Source organism: Podarcis erhardii (assembly GCF_964252035.2).
Source record: "Podarcis erhardii genome assembly, chromosome: 13".
Lineage (NCBI taxonomy): Eukaryota > Metazoa > Chordata > Lepidosauria > Squamata > Lacertidae > Podarcis > Podarcis erhardii.
In genome coordinates, this window is record NC_138502.1 from 9,134,641 (window position 1) to 9,157,099 (window position 22,459).

The 22,459-nt window shown below is 44.6% G+C and overlaps 1 protein-coding gene across 1 annotated transcript; it reads left to right on the forward strand.

Annotated features, from left to right (window-relative positions):
• The first annotated feature begins 2,849 nt into the window (after positions 1 to 2,849).
• LOC309326594 (alpha-N-acetylneuraminide alpha-2,8-sialyltransferase-like) lies at positions 2,850 to 18,232 on the forward strand. The gene is given in 9 exon segments (XM_081835452.1): positions 2,850 to 3,094; positions 3,096 to 3,280; positions 4,562 to 4,639; positions 5,569 to 5,721; positions 9,917 to 10,061; positions 11,831 to 11,943; positions 14,122 to 14,208; positions 16,603 to 17,843; positions 17,986 to 18,232. Coding segments are annotated over 8 exon segments (1,245 nt in total). The 5' UTR covers positions 2,850 to 3,073; the 3' UTR covers positions 17,066 to 17,843; positions 17,986 to 18,232.
• The last annotated feature ends 4,227 nt before the right edge of the window (positions 18,233 to 22,459 follow it).

The following is a 22,459-nucleotide window of genomic DNA, read 5'->3' on the forward strand; positions in this document are numbered from 1 at the left end:
GTTTTTAACGTTACTAAGCTACTGGGCCGAGGCAGCTTCAACTTGCAAGAAAGGAGATTCTGACTAAACATAAGGAAGAACTTTATGACAGTGTAATAAACAAAATCGGCCCTTATTCCCTTATGGGGGACACAAGAGTCCTTATAGAGTCTGTTGTAGGTTCTCCATCGGTAGGAGGAAAAAACAGAGGCCAACCAGAGAATATTGAGAAGCAAAGCAGCTAGTAAGCCTGATCTTTATTGAAGTGTTGCAAGAGGGTGCTGCTCTCACATGCAGGAAAGGAGGAGGACCCAGAACCAAGGTGTGCCTGCCCTTATATAGACATTTTAAATTCCCTCCCCTGGAGCTCAAGACCACCCCTCCATACATCATACATCACAGAAGACCACCCCCCACAAACATCATAACTACATCACAAAAAAGGTGGTCTACAACAGAAATTTGAATGTTGTTGTTTTTCCTGTCTGCCAGGTTATCTGATTGCCTTTCCTGGTAGTCTGGCCATTCCTTTGAGATGGTGATTACCCAATTCCTGAGACAAAGGGAAGGCTCCCCCACCCCTTCCTCCTTGCAGAGAAAACATTTGATCAGTTTGGGAGTCAAAATGGTTTCAGGGCAGTTCTCCTGTGCTGCTCCAGACATGTGGTCCCCATATCTATGTACGTGCTTGGTTGGTACATTTATGAACATTTACTAGATCTATAAGACCTTAATTTTTTTATTTCAACAGTAAGAGCCGTTCGACAGTGGAACGGTCTCCCTTGGGAGGTTGTGGGTTCTCCTTCCTTGGAGGTTTTTAAGCACAGTTCAGATGAACATCTGTCATGGATGCTTTAGCTGAGATTCCTGCATTGCAAGGGGTTTGATGTCTTCTTAGGAGAAGACATTTGCAGGCAGCTGCCGGTGAGTCAACCTCCTTTGACTGCATTGACAGCAACTGGAAGGCCATCCTGGACCACTTTGTGAAGGACAGCAATGCTCTGTGTGTGCCACACATTACCCAGGTGCTGCAGAATTGTGGGAGGGGATGCCTGGGGAAGCAACGGGGAAGGTGACGAAAACTCAGTGAGGGTAGCCCTCTTGATTTGCAGGAAGAAGGTCCCAGGTTCAGCCCAACGCAGCTGCCTTAGGTGACAGGGGATGGGAGAGATCTTTCTCACTTTGCTTGAGACTCTGCTTGAGATTCAAGGCAGCTTCCTAGATTGTCTTCAGCTGTGATTCCTGCATTGCATGGGCTTGGACTAAATGACCCTTTGGACCCATCTAGCTCTGCAGTTCTATGATTCTAGATAGTAAAATCTGCCTGTTTGTTTTTTTAATGATAAGAGGCTGTTGTTGTTGTTCAGTCGTTTAGTCGTGTCCGACTCTTCGTGACCCCATGGACCCCATGTAGCCGAGTAAGATTGTCTTCCATAAACACGGTTTTAACAATGAGTCTGTAAGGGACTGTGGAGGCCAATTCTGGGTCCACAAGTCCTTTCACAGTAGGGACATTGGTTTCCGGGCAGGAGCTGATCACGGTGTGGATTTGCCAAGCCTGCCTTCCTCCTAGCATGTTTCTCTCTTGCGTCCTGAGTTTGAGTGTCTTCAAAGCCCATGAACACCTTTGGTAAAGACTGTTCTCCAACTGGAGCACTCGCAGGCCAGTGTTTCCCAGCTGTCAGTGTTTATACTAGATTTACCCTTGAGAAAGTCTTTAAACCTCTTTTATTGACCACCAACATAACACTTTCCATTTTTAAGTTTGGAATAGAGTGTTGTTGTTTAGTCATTTAGTCGTGTCCGACTCTTTGTGACCGCATGGACCAGAGCATGCCAGGCACTCCTGTCTTCCACTGCCTCCCGCAGTTTGGTCAAACTCATCCTGGCAGCTTCAAGAACACTGTCCAACCATCTTGTCCTCTGTCGTCCCCTTCTCCTTGTGCCCTCCATCTTTCCCAACATCAGGGTCTTTTCCAGGGAGTCGAGTCTTCTCATGAGGTGGCCAAAGTATTGGAGCCTCAGCTTCACGATCTGTCCTTCCAGTGAGCACTCAGGGCTGATGTCCTTAAGAATGTGTTGTGTATTGAGTCAAAGGATTTTATATCTGTATTATTATTGTCTGTAATTGCATTAGGGTAAAGTAACTGCCTTTTGGTTCCAGAGGGTACAGCTACTATTGGTTCATTTAAGCTCTTGTATTTGGATCCTCTGTCTTATTGGTTGCCTCCAAAAGGCAGGACTGTGATTGCCTGATATTGTTCCCTCCAAAATGTATCCCTTCTAGCTAGTTCCCTGTCCCTATAAATGTAGCTCTCCCCTCCTCAGGTTTCAGTCTTGTTGCTTTAATAAAGAAGTGTTACTAGACAACTAGAGAGCTGTCTCCAGCATAATATGTCAAGAGAGCTGAAATCACAAACCCCACGTCACAACAGAATGGATACGTTTGATCTTCTTGCAGTCCATGGGACTCTCAAGAGTCTCCTCCAGCACCATAATTCAAAAGCATCAATTCTTCAGCGATCAGCCTTCTTTATGATCCAGCTCTCACTTCCATACATCACTACTGGGAAAACCATAGCTTTAACTATACGGACCTTTGTTGGCAAGGCGATGTTTCTACTTTTCAAGATGCTGTCTAGAGGCTTAGTCTCCTCTAAATTATGAGGCCCTGGGCTGCGGCCCACTCAGCCCATATGAAAATCTGACACTGTCTACTCCTTTGACCAACAAAAGTTGCTGTGACCATTGTGCGCACTCTGAAAGGTGTGATATTTTCTGAGGGCAAATCCACACTTACAGGATGACTGAACAATAAAAGGTGGGGCTGCTTACTGAAAGAGATTTATTGAGCCCAATCAGACGTGAGAAACGTTTTAACTGAGCTGTTTAAGCAGATATTTATCTACCAGCCTGTCTTCTGGTTTATATTATCCTTTTGCTTAACTTTGTTTACACGTCAACACTGACACAGCTTATTTTAGATACGTATATGCTGAATATAATACAACACTGTTCTTATATTCTTTTTATTTCCTTTGCATTCGCTTCAGGTGTTTCTCGTGCTTCTGGTTCCTCATCCTGATGCTTTTTGATGCCTACCTTGGCAGCAGCTGCTCGGGGCACACCTGAGGAAGCAGCAGACTCCAGGTGAACCCGGGCGACAAACAGTTTGGGTCTCGACTCTGTCTTTCTGTAACATGTCCTTCAATTTACGGCTTCGGAAGCAGAACATAGCGCTGACCGTCTGCGTGGTTTTCTTTGTTAGTCTTACTCTTTCGCTGCTACAGAGGGCAACCAGGTGAGTTATCTGGGTTCTTTGGGAAAGTGGGCTGGGAACAGCATAGTTTTGAGTGCTTTTTTTGAAATGTCAAACAGTATCAGAGATAGCCAGGCCGCCTGAGACATCCACTGAGACAAGCATCCCCATATACTGTATTTTTCGCTCTATAAGACGCGCCAGACCACAAGATGCACCTGGTTTTTGGAGGAGGAAAACAAGAAAAAAAAATATTCTGACTCTCAGAAGCCAGAACAGCAAGAGGGATTGCTGCGCAGTGAAAGCAGCAATCCCTCTTGCTGTTCTGGCTTCTGGGATAGCTGCGCAGCTTGCATTCGCTCCATAAGACGCACACACATTTCCCCTTATTTTTTAGGAGGGAAAAAGTGAGTCTTACAGAGCAAAAAATACAGCGCGCGCGCGCACACACACACACACACACACACACATGTTGTAGAGTGTTATAAGAAAACAAACTGCTTTCCCCCCCCCTTATGGGGTACCCAAGAGCCCGTATAGAGTCCTTATGTAGGTTCCCTATCAGTAGGAGAACATAACAGAGGCCAACCAGAGAATATTGAGAAGTAAAGCAGCTAGTAAGCCTGATCTTTATTAAGCTGTTGCAACAGGGTGCTCACCCCACCCCCCAGGGAGGAGGAACCCAGAACATTGGTGTGCAAGCTCTTATATAGACTTTTGAAATTGCCACCCTGTAGATCAAGGCACCACGCAATACATCATACATACATCACTGAAAGGGTGGTCTACAGCAGAAAACCTGTCTGCCAGGGTACCTGATAATAGTCACTGGTTGCTTTTACCTCGGCATCCTGGCCATTCTTTTGTGATGGTAAATACCTGAATCTCTTACGCATATTGATAGTGTGCTCAGTTTAACAGATACTTGCCGGACTGTATTTATAGGGAGGTGTAAGCCCCTATAGTTCAAAGACAATTGGAAAGCTTTTCCCATTTCCTTCCTCCTTGCAGAGAAATATTTGAGGTCAATTTTGGGAGGGTCAAAATGGCTTCAGGATTGTTCTCTTGTACTATTTCAGACACGTGGTTTATATACTTATGTATGTGTTTGCCTTATACATTTATGAACATTTATTTTATATCTTAGACCTTATAATTCTTATAACAAGAGGAAAACCTGTAGAAAATCAGCTCTGAGAGCCTTCTTAAAAAACTTGAGTTGTTTTAACAAGGAAGTGCAAATGGGCTTCAGCAGAGTCTGTAGCAATGACTACGAGTTCTGAAATTAATCCCAGCGCTGTGTGTGGTTCTTTCCCCCCACAGAGAGAAAACTACGTTAGGACAATTATCAAAGTGCCGGGAATTGAATCGGTTATTTGAAGTAAGGGAATTCTCTCTGAGGTGAGTTTTTCTGGTTGGACTGGCAGGCCTCACTGTTGGGCAGAGAGAGGTAGCTGATTTGGGGTGTCATGTAAAGGCAGCAAATCTTAGTTGTGTCTGGCGCGTCAACTTGAGGGGGTCAAAGGTGTCAGTTTGCATTTCTTAGTACAGAAAGTATTGATCAGATGCACAGAGATCTTTCCTATTCTGGAAGCTTCTCTGTGTGAAAGAATCAAGCAGAAGGTTCATGATGTTTGAGTTATTCCTTCAGAGAAGCTGGCTTAAACTGGTTCTCTTATCTTTTCTGTCACGGTCATGCTGATTATAAAGCCAGAAGGAACCTGGGTTTCACTTTCCTTTCTGTCTATCTTTCCTTTTGGTGTGGTCCTCTGTACATAGTATGCTTAGCGTAAACCTTTAGACTTATTGTAAGTTAAGTCTGCAGTTAAGTGTGCTGCAACTGGGTTTCTTGTGGACAGTGCCAGTCCTGAATGTATTGGATTTGTGACCATTCTGCTCATTTGCCTTCAGTAGCACTAAAGCTCTGCTGGATGAAATACAATTCCCTCTGGTCTCTTTTTTTGGGGGGGGGGTATCCTGCAATGTGTTTAAGTTTTTACTCTGCTAACTATACGTTGAAGTTCTGCTCTGGACCATTTTGAGTAGAATTCCACGACAAAAAGCATCTCAGCCCCCCTCTATATTTGCTTGAGACGTCACACCCCGGGCCTCCACAATCTTGGGGCACCTCTGCGTTGTGCGATTTGTTATTGCCAAATTTCTTTACTTCCCTGAAGAAGCATGACTTCCAGCCCCCGGGGCGTCTTGTGGAAGAAGCAAACAAAGAAAAGGGGCCTCAGAAGATGATCTTGGGGTCCAGTTAGGTTCATATGGAAAAAGGGATGGACTCTGAAACTAGTTGTTGATATCTCTGTCTCTTTTGCTGGCAGTGCTCAATTCAGCAAGACAGCCAGCGATGAGAAGCGGGTTCGTGTTGTCAAAACGTGGAAACTTCCTCAAAAAGATAAGGGCATTCTGGAGCATGTACTACTCAGTCAGGAGTGCCCTTGGGAACCCAATCCTGCAGCAATGGCCCAATACAGGTAAAGCCATCCACTCACCTGTTCGGAGGGACACCTGGAAAAACAGACAGCAATGGTTGTATATGCTGTTGTTAGACCCTCCAGCCAGAAGCCTGGCTGCTGCATTCTGCATTAGCAGCAGCTCCCAGACCAACCCCACATAGCCCCACATGGAGCATGTTACAGTAATCGAGTCTCAAAGGTTACCGGTGTTCTAGAGAGAGGTTTGGGAGAGAGATCCTTACTCTTTCGTAGCAGAGTTAGGCACAATGGTGATTGCTCCAAGCACATTTAAACTTGGTTAGATTTTTCACCTGCACCCCCCATACGCCTTTGAACAAACATTGTGCCCGAAAATACTTAGGCTAGAATAAATCACATAGTTTACTCACAGTATTTCTAGACGCTACATTAACTTGGCGGTAAAACAAAGATGCGAAGGTTCCGAAAGACTTTAAAAGAAAAGTCCTTTGTTTCCGCACAAAAAGTCTCGTGCAATCTTTGGGTTAGCAAAGATGCAGGCTGTAAAATCTCCCTTTCGGAGAGATTCAATTCACTTGGATTGTTGTTGTTGTTTGCTATTGGGGGCCTTAGCCACACGGCTCCTTCTTTGCTTGTTCCAGAAAACATGAAGAGAAAAGGGAAGAATGGGAGGGAAGAAACAAAAGGCTGCAGGGAGCCTGATAAGCTCTACCCCCACTGGCTACCTGAGCTCAGGTTAATTCCTTCATGCATGGAAGTGGAAGTCAGTAACTGTATATTACAACAAGTGCCTAGACTACTGAAGACTTCCGGGTTAGCACCTCCGGTAATGGCGGAATTCCTCTGACCGGGAGGAATTTACTTTGTGGAAATTCGGGTCTGGCCACCACGGCGAAGGCGGAGACCCACTAAAAATCACAGGCGGGTGAAGCCTGTGAACGTGGGATTCGGCTGGCACCTTTTGCACCTCCCCTACTCGAGGGGAAACCCGGTTTCGGGGATCCGGAGCGACGTGGGGTGAGCGGCGCGGTGCTTTTAATTGACTGCTTCTTCCACGGAGCGAAGCCGCATAGCTGTTGCCGGAGAGCACTGACATTTTCCTGTGGACAATTTGATCTTAAAGCAACTACCCGTGAGTAGAACGGAGAATTGGATTTTTAAACGTCTTAATTTGGTGCCGAAACAGGGAGGTCTAAAACAGGAAGTCCACCTTCCCCTTTTGTAAATAGATTGAAGCAATGAGGATGCAAGCTGAAGCCTCGGAAAACCTATTGTAAAGGACGAAATTTCCATCGGTAAAAAATACTAAACCCCCCTTGGTGGCAGGAGAAGAGGGGGGAAAGTTTTGGACTGAGTATACCTGCAGGAGAGAGCGAACAGAGTTAAAATACCACCGCTCCGATCCTGGAAACAGGCTGCCAATAGGACTGACGTATTCTGGAAGGCTCATTGACCGTGATTAGAACGTTCACTGACAGTTAGTTAAATAAGAGGAAGACAACGTTTCCACTGTCTCTTTCTGCGTTTAAAAAGGAGTAAAAGTAAGAGAAAATTGAAACTAACTTTATTGTTTGAATTGACTTTAAAAGGACTAATACAAATAGAAATTGTTTCCATCTAGAGGAACTGTTTCCCTCTAGAGGAAGCCCTTGAAACTGTTACAAGAGTTGAGCTGGGGGAATTTCCAGCTGCAAAATAAAAAGCTGTGAGATTCTGGGGACCTTGAATTGGTTAAGAATGTCGACAGAAGAGGCCTTAGGGGCTGTATTATGTAAGATAAGTGACTCACTGGAACAGCTTCACAAAAAGGTGGATGTGGTAACTACCAAAATCGACAATTTGGGACAAAAAGTGAACACTAATATAGAAACTATTCAGAAATTGATACAGGAATCTACTTCGGCATGGCAAACTGCAGAGAAGGCTAGGGAGAAAGTTATTGCCATTGAACCTAAAGTAACACAATTGAAGAGAGAGAGAGTCCCAGCCTTACAGATGCAATTTGATGACCATAAGTTGATGCCTGCTATGATTGAATCTAAAGAAAATCAGATTTTGAGGATCAGAGCCCTACCTGAACTGGAGAAGGAAAGTTTGACAGATTTCCCCACACAGGAATTAGATGATTTTTGGGATCGGGACTTGGGTCAAGAAGAGATTAAAACTGTGAGGGCCTTTGGATTTGGAAGAGGAGGGAAAAAAGAGAAGAACAAAATAAGAGACTGTTGGAACTACCAGAAGAACTTAGAAGAACAACAGTTAAGAGTGGAAATTTTGAAAGACATCCTGAAATACCTTTTGGATCTTAGATTTAACTATGGAGATTTGGTCGCCCTGTCGAGAAGGAATAAAATCATCTTTAGGTGGGAGTTTCCTCGAGATCTACTCTTTAACCTCAAAGGAATAAAAATAAAAATAAGATCAGTGGAAGACAAAGTAAAGTTCATGTATAAATATGAAGAAGACTCGCAGAAGGGACTTGGAAAAGAGTTAAGAGCATCAGACAGAAGATCACCAGGTTGATGGACTATATGGAATTGGCGGATACAACTGGCAGAATCCGGGACCAGAGAGAAGAGTTGGTGGAAGAAGATTGGAAAAAGTTTAAAGACTATTCATAAAAATGTTGTAAAATTAATGAGTGTTAGAAAAATGTTGGAAAGGAGTTATATGGCTTTAGTAGAAATGTTACAAGGAATTAAGTACAAATAGATTATTAGAGTATTAAAGGGAAAATAAGGTTAAAATATGTTAAGACAATTATATATTAAAGGGAAAAAATAAGGTTTGAATATGTTAAGATAAATTACAGGACAGAAAACAGAGGAAGATGGAAAGGAATTGCTGAAACAGTTAATTAAAGTGGAATACAAAAAGGGAGGTGTGAGGAGGTCGTTGAAACAAGTGAAGGAAAGTTAAGATACTGAAAGTATTAGATGTGTTTTAAATTGTGTTTGTTTTGTTTTGTTAAGTTAATATTTTGGTGTTGGTGTTGTGTGGTGTTTTTGTTTTTGTATTGTATTGTTTTGTTTAATTCTTTTTCTTTTCTTTTCTTTTGTAGTCTTTAAAATGTTAATAAATATTATTTTTTTAAAAAAAATACAACAAGTGCCTAGACTACTGTAGACAAGCTATCTTCCTGTTCAAGAATGGACAAAGCTGGTAACAACAACAGCAACAAATATTTTATTATTTATACCCCACCCATCTGGCTGGGTTTCCCCAGCCACTCTGGGCAGCTCCCAACAGAAGGAGGAGGAGGAGGAGGAGGAGGAGGAGGAGGAGGAGGAAGCAATAAAACATCAAACATTAAAAACTTCCCTAAACAGGGCTGCCTTCAGATGTCTTCTAAAAGTCAGTTGTTTATTTCTTTGACATCTGATGGAAGGGCATTCCACAGGGCGGGCACCACTACCAAGAAGCCCTCTACCTGCTTTCCTGTAACCTCACTTCTCACACTGAGGGAACCACCAGAAGGCATTTGGAGCTGGACCTCGGTGTCTGGGCAGGACAATGGGGGTGGAGACACTCCTTCAGGTATACTGGGCCGTGGCCATTTAGGGCTTTAAAGGTCAGCACCAACACTTTGAATTGTGCTTGGAAATGTACTGGGAGCCAATGTAGGTCTTTCAAGACCGATGTTATGTGGTCTTGGTGGCCTCTCCCAGTCACCAGTCTAGCCGCCACATTCTGGATTAGTTGCAGTTTCCAGGTCACCTTCAAAGGTAGCTCCACATAGAGTGCATTGCAGTAGTCCAAGTAGGAGATAACCAGAGCATGCACCACTCTGGCAAGACAGTCCGCGGGCAGGTAGGGTCTCAGCCTGCATACAAGATGGAGCTGGTAGTCAGCTGCCTTGGACACAGAATTGACCTGTGCCTCCATGGACAGCTGGTAAAAGTGGCACACCTAGTTGCTGAGGTAAAACCTGTGGGAAGCCTGCAAACAGAATCTGAGTGCAACAACACCCTCATCCTCTTGTGATTCTCAGTAACTAATGTTCAGAGGCAGAGGACTCGAAGGATGGAGCCAGACTACAGATCTTCAGAAGGAAGGCAACACCATCCTGAGCACACATAGAGTCCATAAATGATCTCCCCTTGATGAGGCTTAGAGTGACTTCATCTCTTTGTATGAGGCAAACCCCTGCCCCACCTGCCACAAAGGGCTTAGGGGGAGCATAAGTTATTTCCTTCGCAGCGTCACCCTAATCCACCTCTCCTCTCATTTGCAGGGCAGAACTGGGCCGATGTTGCAATGCTTCCTTCTCAGTAGTCTTGACCAAGGAAAACACGCCGTTGGGATCAAACATCACCTTTGACGGAATGAAAGGAAAGGCGTTTCTGGCGAGCGCTAACCTGGTAGACCTGCTGCCGGAGGTGGGGGGGGGGATATTTGGGGTGGGGGAAAAGAGCCACAACCCAGAGCACATCCTGGTACAGAAGGTTCAGTCCTTGGCCTCTCTCGTTTAAACTGGGCAGAGGAACCTTTGGCTCACAGGTCTCTGCTGGCCTGCCAGGCCTCCCTTCACGGTCCACACCAGCCTGCCCTATATACCTGATGCCACCTATGAACCCTGTTTTTATGGGATCATTTCTGGTTAATACATCATGGGGATGTGCGAAGGATTCTTGCAGTGATGCGCTCAACCACCTGCTCATTAGACTCCAGCCAGATAGGTGGGGTATAAATAAAATATAACAATAATTGAGGCTGCATTTTAATGTTGTATTTTTAATCTTGTTTTTTAAGTTGGCTTTCAATCAACTTGCTTTTATTATTGGTTGTTAGCTGCCCTGAGCCTGGTCTTGGCTGGGGAGGGCGGGGTATAAATAAAATTTATTATTATTATTATTATTATTATTATTATTATTAATCCTTTTCCATCCTGACTTTTTAAAGCTAGCCAGGGTGGGGTTACTAAAGGGGTCAAAGGTGTGGTCAACACATCCTTGCATGAGGGAATGGCACCCATCACCCAGTCAGATGCGCGGTGTACAAATAATAAAACTATTATTATTATTATTATTATTATTATTATTATTATTATTAAGGCCGTGGTGAATCTGTTCCACAAAAAGCCCACCCTAGACCCAATGGAGGTTAACACCCATGAACCAGTTGCCAATATCCCTTTCTTGGCAAAGTTGGTTGTGGAGCTGGTATCCCAGGAAGATTGGGGTTGCCTAGACAAATTTGTCCAACTTCTGGGAGTGAGTCATGTGACCTGTGCCTCACTCTCACCCTGAAAAAGTCCTTTTTTTGGTGGGGTGGTTTTGGCGTTTGCACCCAAAATGGCTGCTGCAATCTTGCGTGAAAAAATGGGCCGTCCATTTTTCCCCGGGGGGCACTTGGCAGGTATGCTACAATCTGGGTTTAGACCTGGTTTTGGAACGGAGCCTTTAGTGTCATCAACCTAGTCCTGTGGAACTCTCTGCCACGAGAGAATCACCAAGTGAATTATGTGTCAACTTTTAAATGCCTGCTGGAAACTTTTCTGTTCTGCTAGGCCTAAGCAGGAAATTCAGAGTGCATCCACCCATAATGGTTTATGGAGGTTTTCTTTTAGTTTTTACCTTTTTGTGACATTATTGTTTGGCTTTATGCTTTTATATTGTTGTAAAACGCTGTGATACAGTGGTGCCTCGCAAGACGAAATTAATCCGTTCCGTGAGGCTCTTCGTATAGCGGTTTTTTCGTCTTGCGAAGCAAGCCCATTGACAGCTTAGCAGATTAGCGCTATTAGCGGTTTAGCGGCTTTTAGCGGATCAGCTGATAAGCAGCTTATCAGCGGATCAGCTGATAAGCGGCTTAGGGCTTAGGAAAAAGGGGGGAAGGGGAAAAAACCCCGCAGGAACTCGCAAGACATTTTCGTCTTGCGAAGCAAGCCCATAGGGAAATTCGTTTTGCGAAGCGCCTCCAAAACGGAAAACCCTTTCGTCTAGCGGGTTTTCCGTCTTGCGAGGCGTTCGTCTTGCGGGGCACCACTGTATATTTTTATGACACCGTGTCCTATCAATATTTTTATGCATGAAAATGATTTCCCACTCCTGAGTTAAAGGGTAACAGAATCCTGGTGATCTAAGCCAATATTTCTTTTGTATGTTTTTATTAAGATTATTTCTCTTCTGCACTCTCAAAAATCTAGAGGTCACCCTTCCCAGACTCCCAGTATAGGCACTGTGCTGTAGTGGGCAATGGTGGGATTCTACGAAACAGCAGCTGTGGTCAGGAGATAGACCGGGCAGATCTAGTAATCAGGTAACTTATTTCTTCTTCCTCTGCAAGGGAAACTGGTGGCACTTCAAACAGGTGGGAATCGCAAATAATATGGGGTCCTTTTACAGAATTTATTTCCAGGCGGACTTGGTTTTTTGTTTTGTTTTACTCAGAAGTAAGTAACATTCTGTAAAAGCCCTACTTCTCCTTGCAACTAGCCTTTTAACTGGCAGTTTCCAAATTATTTTAAAAGAGCATTTGGGCTGAGTGGTAAAATCCATACTTTGCATATGGAATGTCCCAGGTTCAGCCCCTGCTATTTTGAGTTTTAAAGCATAGCTGTCAACCGTTCCTTATTTGGCGGGAAAGTCCCTTATCCCAGCGCCGTGTCCTGCTGCTGTCCCTTATTGATGATGTCCCTTAAATTTCCCGGGTTTCAAAGGAAGCAGCTCCTCTCCCTCCCTCCCTGCCAGCCAGGGAGTAGGGAGGCTCCAACTGTGTTGCTTGGCTGCGTTGCTCACCCAATAAGGTGTCTAAGAACAACTGGGGGGTGGAGCTTGCTTGTCTTGTGCCGATCAAATCGGCCGCGTTGCCTGGGGGGGACTCGCCTTTGCTCAGCGCTTCCCAGCGGAGAGGTGACGGTGGTTTCCCTTGCTGCATCCCCTTTGCCGGGTTGCTGTGCTGTGGGAACCACCGCTTGAGGCTTCGTTCGGCTGCTGGCTGGGCTTTTTGCCTTTGGCTTGGAGGGGCTCAGAAGTTGAACATGCCTGTGCTTGGAAAATCCCTTATTTTGGCTGCTGATCCTTTATTTTCAAAACTGTAACTTGACAGCTATGTTTTAAAGGCAATGGGAAAGATCCACCCATGCCTGAGATTATGAAAAGCTGCTTCCAGTCAGAGTAGAGATTACTGAGCTATATAGACAGGTGGTTGGCTCTGGTTTAAGGAGGCTCCCTATGTTTCTAATATTGGAAGCAGCTTAATGCTGAGCCCATGTATGTAGCCCAGTGTCATCAACATTGACCGGCAGCGCACCTCCAAGGTCTTGGGCAGAATTCTGCTCCATGAATCTTCTTCTTCCTGTTCACTTGTGGTCTTGGCATTCCTAAATCCACCCATCATTAGTTAGTCCTGTCTCTTGTCTCTTTCATTATTGGCTTCTTCTTTCCCGCCAGAGCAATTGCTCATTTAAATACACTTAAAAAGTAGACAATAAAGGAGCAATTGGCTGCAAAGAGGAAAGCTCCGAGTCAGAGAGAGAGAGAGAGAAAGAGAAAGAAACGTACCTCATAGAACAGAACTGCCAGTTTAGCAGCTGATTTAGGAATGCTGCAGTCAGTGAACAGGAAGCAACTAAATACAAAGGTAGAAGCGCCATTAAAAGAGGGAAGCTATTAAAGAAACGGTAGATTGGGAAAGCATCAATATTACTGTGTGAGTCCACGCTGGACGGCCTGAAACTGCTTTTGGGTTTTAAGAAAAGGGGAAAGAGATATATAATGAAATAAAAAGGATGTTTAAAATAACGTTCGTAAAAACCCCCAGAAGATTTTCTCTTGGGAATTATAGGGACAGAACTACCTAAAATGTATAGAAACTTATTCATGTATGTGACTACAGCGGCAAGAATGTTACTTGCCCAAAAATGGAAAGAAGAAGAAGCACCAGCAAAGGAAGAATGGATACAAAAACTTACGGAATATGCAGAAATGGCGAAACTTACCAGAAGAATAAGAAATCAAGATAACAAACTTTTTATAAAAGAATGGAAATGATTTATTGAATATTTACAGATAAATTGTAAACAGATAAAAACATTGGCAGGATCATTGTAATAACCTGCAGTTTCATAAGAGTATATATTTAAAGAAGATGAATAAATGAAGAAATTGAGTTAATTTGGATATGGAGAATATATTTTTTTAAAAAATTCAGGAACCGCAGAAAGTGGGGGAAGGAAGTCAAGTTTTGAAATGTCAAAATGATTGTAAAATCAGTGAAATGTATAAATTTGAAAGGTATAAATAAAAAAATATTTAAAAAGGAAAAAAACAAACCTTCACAAATCAGGCCTGAAAAATAGATAGCATCCAGAGCCCTGGAATGTGATGTGTTGGCAGTTAGGTTGCCTGGATTCTCCATGAAGCCTGTTTGAATGAACGTTCCCCAACAGTTGCACGAGAGCTGATTCTGTTTTTCCACTTTATCCCTCCAATCCAGGTTCAACCTGCCTCCCATGAATTTCTCTGAAGATGTGGGAACCAAGTCAGACCTGGTGACTTTAAACCCCAGCATCCTTAATGAAAAGTAAGGAAAAGACCCGAGAATGCACTGGCTGTGTCATAATTGAAGCCATGGGTAGGCAAACTAAGGCCTGGGGGCCGGATCCAGCCAAATCGCCTTCTAAATCCAGCCCGCAGACGGTCTGGGAATCAACGTGTTTTTACATGAGTAGAATGTGTCCTTTTAATTAAAATGCATCTCTGGGTTATTTGTGGGTCATAGGAATTCGTTCATTTCCACCCTGCCCCCCCCAAATATTGTCTGCCCCCCCACAAGGTCTGAGGGACAGTGGACCGGCCCACTTCTGAAAAAGTTTGCTGACCCCTGATTTAAGCAGTTGTAGGAAGCAGTAACGAAGCTGCACCCAGCGGCCAGTGCTTCCTGCTCTGCATGCAGCAGGTCCTGGGTTCAATCCCTGGCATCTCGAGGTAGGGCTGGCAGGGGCTCCTCCCTAAAACCCTGGAGAGCCCCTGCCAATCAGTGCAGGCATTACTAAGCTAGAGAGGCCAATGGTTTGACTTGGTGCTCCTGTGTATTTAAGATTTGTTGTTAAATACATCATTTGCGGGTGGCGCTGTGGGTTAAACCACAGAGCCTAGGGCTTGCTGATCAGAAGGTCGGTGGTTCGAATCCCCGTGAGGGAGTGAGCTCCCGTTGCTCGGTCCCTGCTCCTGCCAACCCAGCAGTTCAAAAGCACGTCAAAGTGCAAGTACATAAATAGGGATCGCTCCGGCGGGAAGGTAAATGGCGTTTCCATGCACTGCTCTGGTTCTCCAGAAGTGGCTTAGTCCTGCTGGCCACATGACCCGGAAGCTGTATGCTGGCTCCCTCGGCCTATAGAGCGAGATGAGCACCGCAACCCCAGAGTCAGCCACGACTGGACCCAATGTTCAGGGGTCCCTTTACCTTTTAGGTGTATGAAAACATGTTTTATACCGTGTAAACATTTCAAATACTTCATGAAACCCAAAGGATAATTATGGCCATGCCCACACACCACACATGACAAACACACCGCTCCCCACAAAGGATCCTGGGAGCTGTAGTTTGCTAAGGATGCTAGGAATTGTAGTCCCAGCAAAGGAAGAATGGATACAGAAACTTATGGAATATGCAGAAATGGCAAAACTTACCCGACGAATAAGAAATCAAGATAACAAATCTCTTAGAAAAAAATGGAAATGGCTTATTGCATATTTACAGATAAACTATAAACAGATAAAAACATTGGCAGGATCATTGTAATAACCTGCAGGTGGATAAGAGTACATATTTAAAGAAGGCGAATAAATGAACAAATTGAGTTAATTTGGATATGCAGAAGACATTAAAAATAAATTCAAGGAACCTCAGGAAGGGGGGGGGGGGAAGGAAGTCAAGTTTTGAAATGCCAAAATGATTGTACAATTAATGAAAAGTATAAACTTGAAAAGTATGAATGAATGAATGGTGCTGGGAATTCTGCTGCGTGAGAGATAAACTACAGTTAGAGGATTATTTGTGGGAGGCTGCATGCTTTAAATGTGCCTTAAGGCAGATGCACCCCGTATGTTTAAAGCACATCAAGTGCACATTTAAAGCCCATGACTTCCCCCCCAAAAACCCTGGGAACTGCAGTATCCCTCTCGCACAGCTACAGTTCACAGTTGTTGTTGTTGTTTAGTCGTTTAGTCGTGACCCCATGGACCAGAGCACACCAGGCACTCCTGTCTTCCTCTGCCTCCCGCAGTTTGGTCAAACTCATGCTGGTAGCTCCGAGAACACTGTCCAACCATCTCGTCCTCTGTCGTCCCCTTCTACTTGTGCCCTCCATCTTTCCCAACATCAGGGTCTTTTCCAGGGAGTCTTCTCATGAGGTGGCCAAAGTATTGGAGCCTCAGCTTCAGGATCTGTCCTTCCAGTGAGCACTCAGGGCAGATTTCCTTAAGAATGGCTAGGTTTGATCTTCTTGCAGTTCACAGTACCTGTTATGTACTGAAGTGCTCACCCTGGGCCAGCAGGGGGATACTGTAGATAGTTCAGGTCCCCATATGCAAATAAGGGATCGAAAGTGACATTCAGTGATTGGATAGTTACAGAAAATGGTTACTGTTACGTTCTAGTGGAGCTCTATATAAGCAGGCCAGCTGAACCCTTCAGTTCAGTTCTGTTCTGGTCTGTGAATAAACAAGAGCAGTTTGAAGAATCGCTGTGTCGTCTGATGTGTTCACCCACAACTTAACAGTACCCATCACAAACTACCGTTCTCAGGATTCTTTAAATGTTTGGTGCGGCTGCCCCCACAGCTCCAATCCGTGTTGCAGTCCAGGAGGTACTGATGAGATCAGTCAGCTTAGAAACTGCAGATAGGTGGAAATTTTCTCCTCCAGACTTAGAAGAATGTGGCTTGATCATTTTGTTCCTTCCCATATCCTGCAGATTCCGAAAACTGTCAGACCGCCGGAAGCCTTTTGCCGATTCCCTGCGGCTTTATGGGGATGCTTTCTTCCTCATTCCTGCTTTCTCCTTCGTGGGACACACTGATGTCAGCTACCGTGCCCTGTATACCATGGAGGACTTTGGCTTGGCTCAGAGAGCTCTCTTCTTGAACCCCCATTACCTGGCCCCGCTGGGTAGCTACTGGAAGTCGAGGGGCTTAGGGCCCAAACGCCTCTCCTCCGGCTTCATGTTCACCAGTATGGCTCTGGAGTTGTGTCAGAGCATCACTCTCTACGGATTCTGGCCTTTCCAACACGACCTGGAGAACCAGCCCATTCTCCACCATTACTACGACAACAGGCTGCCCAAGCAGGGGGTTCACGAGATGCCAAGCGAGTTTTCACGATATCTAGACATGTACGCCCAGGGAGTTCTGCGCTTACGACTTGGCAAGTGTCTGTGAGAGGGGAGCTTCCGCCTGAATGGGTAAGGGGGTGATCGGGTGTCTCCTGAGCTGCGGAAGAACGGGCGGCACAAATAATGGCACCAGGTTGCAATGCTCTTCGAAGCCGGAAGGCAGCAGTGCAGACCACCCAAAGGAGCGTTTTGTCGACGCAACTGAAGGCCGCACATTCAAAACGGAAGACCTTTCCCACCCCCTGGACGTCTTAAGGAACACGAGTGAAATTCCTCTAAGAACAGGAGGCTTGTCTGTGTCCCAGGATTGGTAGACTGAGGGATAGAGTGTGGTTAGAGTGTGGCGCTGATAATGCCAAGGTCATAGGTTTGATTCCCCTATGGGACACCTGCCTGCTCCTGCATTGTAGAGGTTTGTGGCAGATCAGGCATCCCCAACCTGCAGCCCTCCAGATGTTTTGGCCTACAACTCCCATGATCCCTAGCGAACAGGACCAGTGATCAGGGATGATGGGAATTGTAGTCCAAAACATCTGCAGGGCCACAGGTTGGGGATGCCTGTGCTAGATGGTCCTTGACTCTACAATTCTACGACAACGTGTGCTTATTTGTGTTAGTGTTCATGTTGTATTTGTAAGCCGCTCTCTTATTTTTACTTTTTTTTTTTTTAAGAGAAAGATTTTACTGAAGTAAATCAAACCAATAGAAATAACAGAAGATAGCGGACTTTGCAGAACTGGCAAAGCTGACAGGAAAAATCCGAAACCGGCAAGATCAAGCATTCCAAAAGGACTGGAGTAAATTTATACGATACCTGAAAGATTGTAAGCAATTGACATCACTGTGTTGTTGTTGTCGTTTAGTCATTTAGTCGTGTCCGACTCTTTGTGACCCCATGGACCAGAGCACGCCAGGCACTTCTGTCTTCCACCGCCTCCCGCAGTTTGGTCAGACTCATGTTTGTAGCTTGACATCACTAGCAGGGTTGTTTGAAGGCTTGTAATGAGAAATTCTCTACCTTTCTATATTTATTTAAATTTTGAGTTATTTTCTAATGTGTATAATTAGAATTGGAAAACGTGCAAAATGCAATGATATAAAGGCTAATTTTGAAAGCCATGAGGCAGGAGGGAAAGAAGTTGACGGGCTCTAAAGAGCCAGGGACGCAAAGTGGAGTGTTATGATGTGAATGTATATTATGAAATGGAGTGTGTGTGTGTGTCTAAACACCTGAAAAAAGAGAAATAACAGAAATACAAAAAAGTGGCCAGCCCAGCTCAGAATTACAGGTCTCTTGACTTTTGAGACACTTGGGAACCCTTGTTGTTTTTGCTGCCGTAAACACACTGAGGGACACAGCCTTATTCTGCTTCTTAACGTTTCACTGAATATACCGTATTTTTTGCACCATAACGCTCACTTTTTTCCTGCTAGAAAGTAAGGGGAAATGTCTGTGCGTGTTATGGAGCGAATGCCTACGGATGGCAGGGGGTTCTGCTGCAGTCGTGAGCAGAGGATCCATGGTTCCCCTTCCTTCCTTCCTTCCTTCCTTCCTTCCTTCCTTCCTTCCTTCCTTCCTTCCTTCCTTCCTTCCTCCGTGGCTCGCTTTGAAACAGCAAAGCAGGAGAAGAGCCTGAGTGGGAAGGAGAGAGGGACAGAGAGCCTGCTTGCTTTAAAGGAGCAAAGCGGGAGAGGAGAGGAGCCTTCTCCCCTTATACCCCTCTTCTTCATTATTAGCAGCATCCTTCTCCACCCACCCCACGTGTGCTTCTTCTCCCCTTAAACTCCTCTCCTGCATTATTAGCATCCTCCTCCTCCATACACCCAACACGTGCTCCTTGTCCCTTGAGTGCTTTTCCTTCCCTCCCCACTTAAAACGTGGTTACAAAGCACGGATCCACATGGATCCTCAGGATTTTTGCATTGGGCTACTCCAAACTCACTGTCAGATCACATGTCTGTGGCCACAGCATGAACCACAAAAATCATACATCCACTGTTTCGTTTAGAATATTTTTTTTCTTGTTTTCCTCCTCTAAAAACTATGTGCATGTTATGGTCGGGTGCATGTTATAGAGCGAAAAATACGGTAAATTCAAAAGGGCTAGTTCTCATGTAGAAACTCGTCTTGTAATTGTGATTTTGCCTCACCTCCCAACCCATGCCTGACTTTCATGTTTGCCCTGCCCTCGGACAGAAGAAAGAAAGGTGGTTTCTTGCCACTGCCTGACGTCCCATTAGCAAACATAAATAACTGCTGCTGCTCAGCACCTGCTTCCTGTTAGAAGGTCTAGAATACAGGAACAAAGCCCGATAGCAAACATTTTTTTTCCATTAGCAGATTTCATTATTTGCTTAGTGTTTTATACAGACTTCCATGAGGTCAGGTCAGGTCAGGGTCAGATTTCCAAGCTGTTTTCAACCAAGAGACACTTCCCTTTGCCAAGACCTTTCATCAAAGGCAGGTGTGAGGGACACCTTTGGCTTGACAGGTGCTGCTGTACTGCAACTCCCATCAGCCCCAGCAAGCATGGCCAATGACCTGGGATGAGGGGAGTTGTGGCTCAGGAACATCCGGCAGGCCAAAGGTCACACACCCAATCAGAAGTCCTCCTTAGTGGAGGTGGGGAAATTGGGCACTGCCCCATCAACCTCAGTCTGTCCTCACCTCGCGCTGTCCTCCATCCTAACACTGAGGTCCAGCTCCAAGGGCCTTCTGGCAATTCTCTCACTGTGAGAAGTGAGGTTACAAGGAACCAGGCAGGGGGCCTTCTTGGTAGTGGCGCCTGCCCTGTGGAACACCGTCCTGTCAGATGTCAAAGAAATAAACAACTATCTGACTTTTAGAAGACATCTGAAGGCAGCGCTGTATAGGAAAGTTTTTAATGTTTGATGTTTTATTATGTTTTTATTGTTATGTTGGAAGCCACCCAGAGTGGCTGGGGAAACCCAGACAGATGGGCAGGGTATAAATAATACATCATCATCATCATCATCATCATCATCATCATCATTTTATTTTATCAACCCCCCACCCTGGCTTTTCACAACATTGAGATCAGGAAAGGTGGACTTGGGCCAATTTATATCTATTATGCATTTGCTATGCTTATTTATCTATTTCATTCCATTTACGAATTGCAATAATAACCACTTTTTCTTTTTTAATAAGATGTTTAATCGAGATTCCCCATAACACAGTAAAATTGCATCTTCAAAAGTACAAAACAAAGGAGAAAAGAAAGGGACAAGAGAAATAAAGTGAGGAAAGAGAAAGATAAAAAGAAAGCAAAAGAAAAGAAACATTAGCAAAAAATACAAAAGGGGAACTTCTGATTTTCCACTTGCCGTTTACATAAAATAAGAAAATGTGATTATCTTAAACTTTTGGTCCACTTCGAGGGTCTGCTATCTTCTGCCAATATTAACACCCGAGTGGGTCCATCAGGAAGGAGAAGGTCCTTTAGATAGTCGCAAATGCATTTACAGAACAAGCATCATGCTTGATGTCCACAATCCATTCAGCTAGTTTATCCGCCGTGTTACCTGATACCGAGTGGAAGAGCAACAACAAAGGTGCCCCGAAATTGGCCCAATTTCCCCATTTCTTTTAATGCTGCTTGTCTGTATCAGTGGCATAGCAAACACAGCTGCTCCTAGTGTATAAATGCAACCCAGCAGAGTGGCTGTTCCCTGGAAAACCATCCAGCTACCGAGTGGAAGCATCTAACTTTGACCATCAGGTATACGGCATGCGTTTCGGGCTGGGGTGCCATGACCTTTTGTACCTATTTAAAGGACTTGGGATGTGGACTCAGGGATGGAGAATTATAAAGCGTCAAAATTGAGATGTGGGGAAATATGGAAATAATGAGGAGAGGCAGTACTGAGATGGGGAGATATGCTTCAGAGATCCAGACCGTGGGGAGCTCTGAAAAATTAAGAATTATAATTTGGACTATAATTTGTTGTTGTTGTTTTTTTAGTGTTTTTTTATTTTAATTGGAGTATTATGATTGGATATATTAATTGGATGTTTTTTATTGGAAAATCAATGAAAATGATTTTTTTAAAAAAATTAAGGACTTGGGACGCAGGCCCATGACACAAAACTGCAGGTGCTAATTTTAATTTGCATGTAATCCCCTAACAGACACTTATATACCTTCGGGCAAATTCATATGGTGGGTTACTAGCGGGCACATCCAAGCTTTACATTTAAAGCATTGTGATACAGTCATGGCTGTAGCCCCAAAGCATCCTGGGAACTGTAGTTTATTAAGGGTGCTGAGAGTTGCTAGGAGAACCGCCAACCCGCCTACAATTTTCAGAGTTCCCTGGAAAAAGAGATAGATTAAACCACTATGAGAATTGTAGCTCTGTGAGGTCCTGAAACTGGGGTGTCCCTAATATTCTCTGTGAAATGTTGGAGGGTTTGCCAAACAGGTGAAATCCTTCCCCAATGTGGAAATGTAATTCTGGGTGAAAGCCTCGGCTCAGAACTGCACCAGATTCTTAATTATTCTGCTGGGGCTCTATTAACAGCTGTGCCCCAGGGCAGAAATTCAGCAAGTGAAGCATTCTTCAGTTGGGTGTGATGTACCAAGAGTGTCAGGCTAGGCTTAAGAAGACTTGCTTCAAATCCTTTCTGAACCACAGAACCATAAAGGGCCTTGTTGTTGTTTAGTCGTTTAGTCGTGTCCGACTCTTCGTGACCCCATGGACCAGAGCACGCCAGGCACTCCTGTCTTCCACTGCCTCCCGCAGTTTGGTCAGACTCAGGTTTGTAGCTTCGAGAACACTGTCCAACCATCTCATCCTCTGTCGTCCCCTTCTCCTTGTGCCCTCCATCTTTCCCAACATCAGGGTCTTTTCCAGGGAGTCATCTCTTCTTATGAGGTGGCCAAAGTATTGGAGTCTCAGCTTCAGGATCTGTCGTTCCAGTGAGCTCTCAGGGCAGATTTCCTTAAGAATGGCTAGGTTTGATCTTGCAGTCCATGGGACTCTCAAGAGTCTCCTCCAGCACCATAATTCAAAAGCATTGATTCTTCGGTGATCAGCCTTCTTTATTGTCCAGCTCTCACTTCCATACATCACTACTGGGAAAACCATGGCTTTAACTATATGGACTTTTGTTGGCAAGGTGATGTCTCTGCTTTTTAAGATGCTGTCTAGGTTTGCCATCGCCTTTCTCCCAAGGAGCAGGCGTCTTTTAATTTCATGACTGCTGTCACCATCTGCAGTGATCATGGAGCCCAAGAAAGTAAAATCACTCACTGCCTCCATTTCTTCCCCTTCTATTTGCCAGGAGGTGATGGGACCAGTGGCCATGATCTTCGTTTTTTTGATGTTGAGCTTCAGACCATATTTTGCGCTCTCCTCTTTCACCCTCATTAAAAGGTTCTTTAATTCCTCTTCACTTTCTACCATCAAGGTTGTG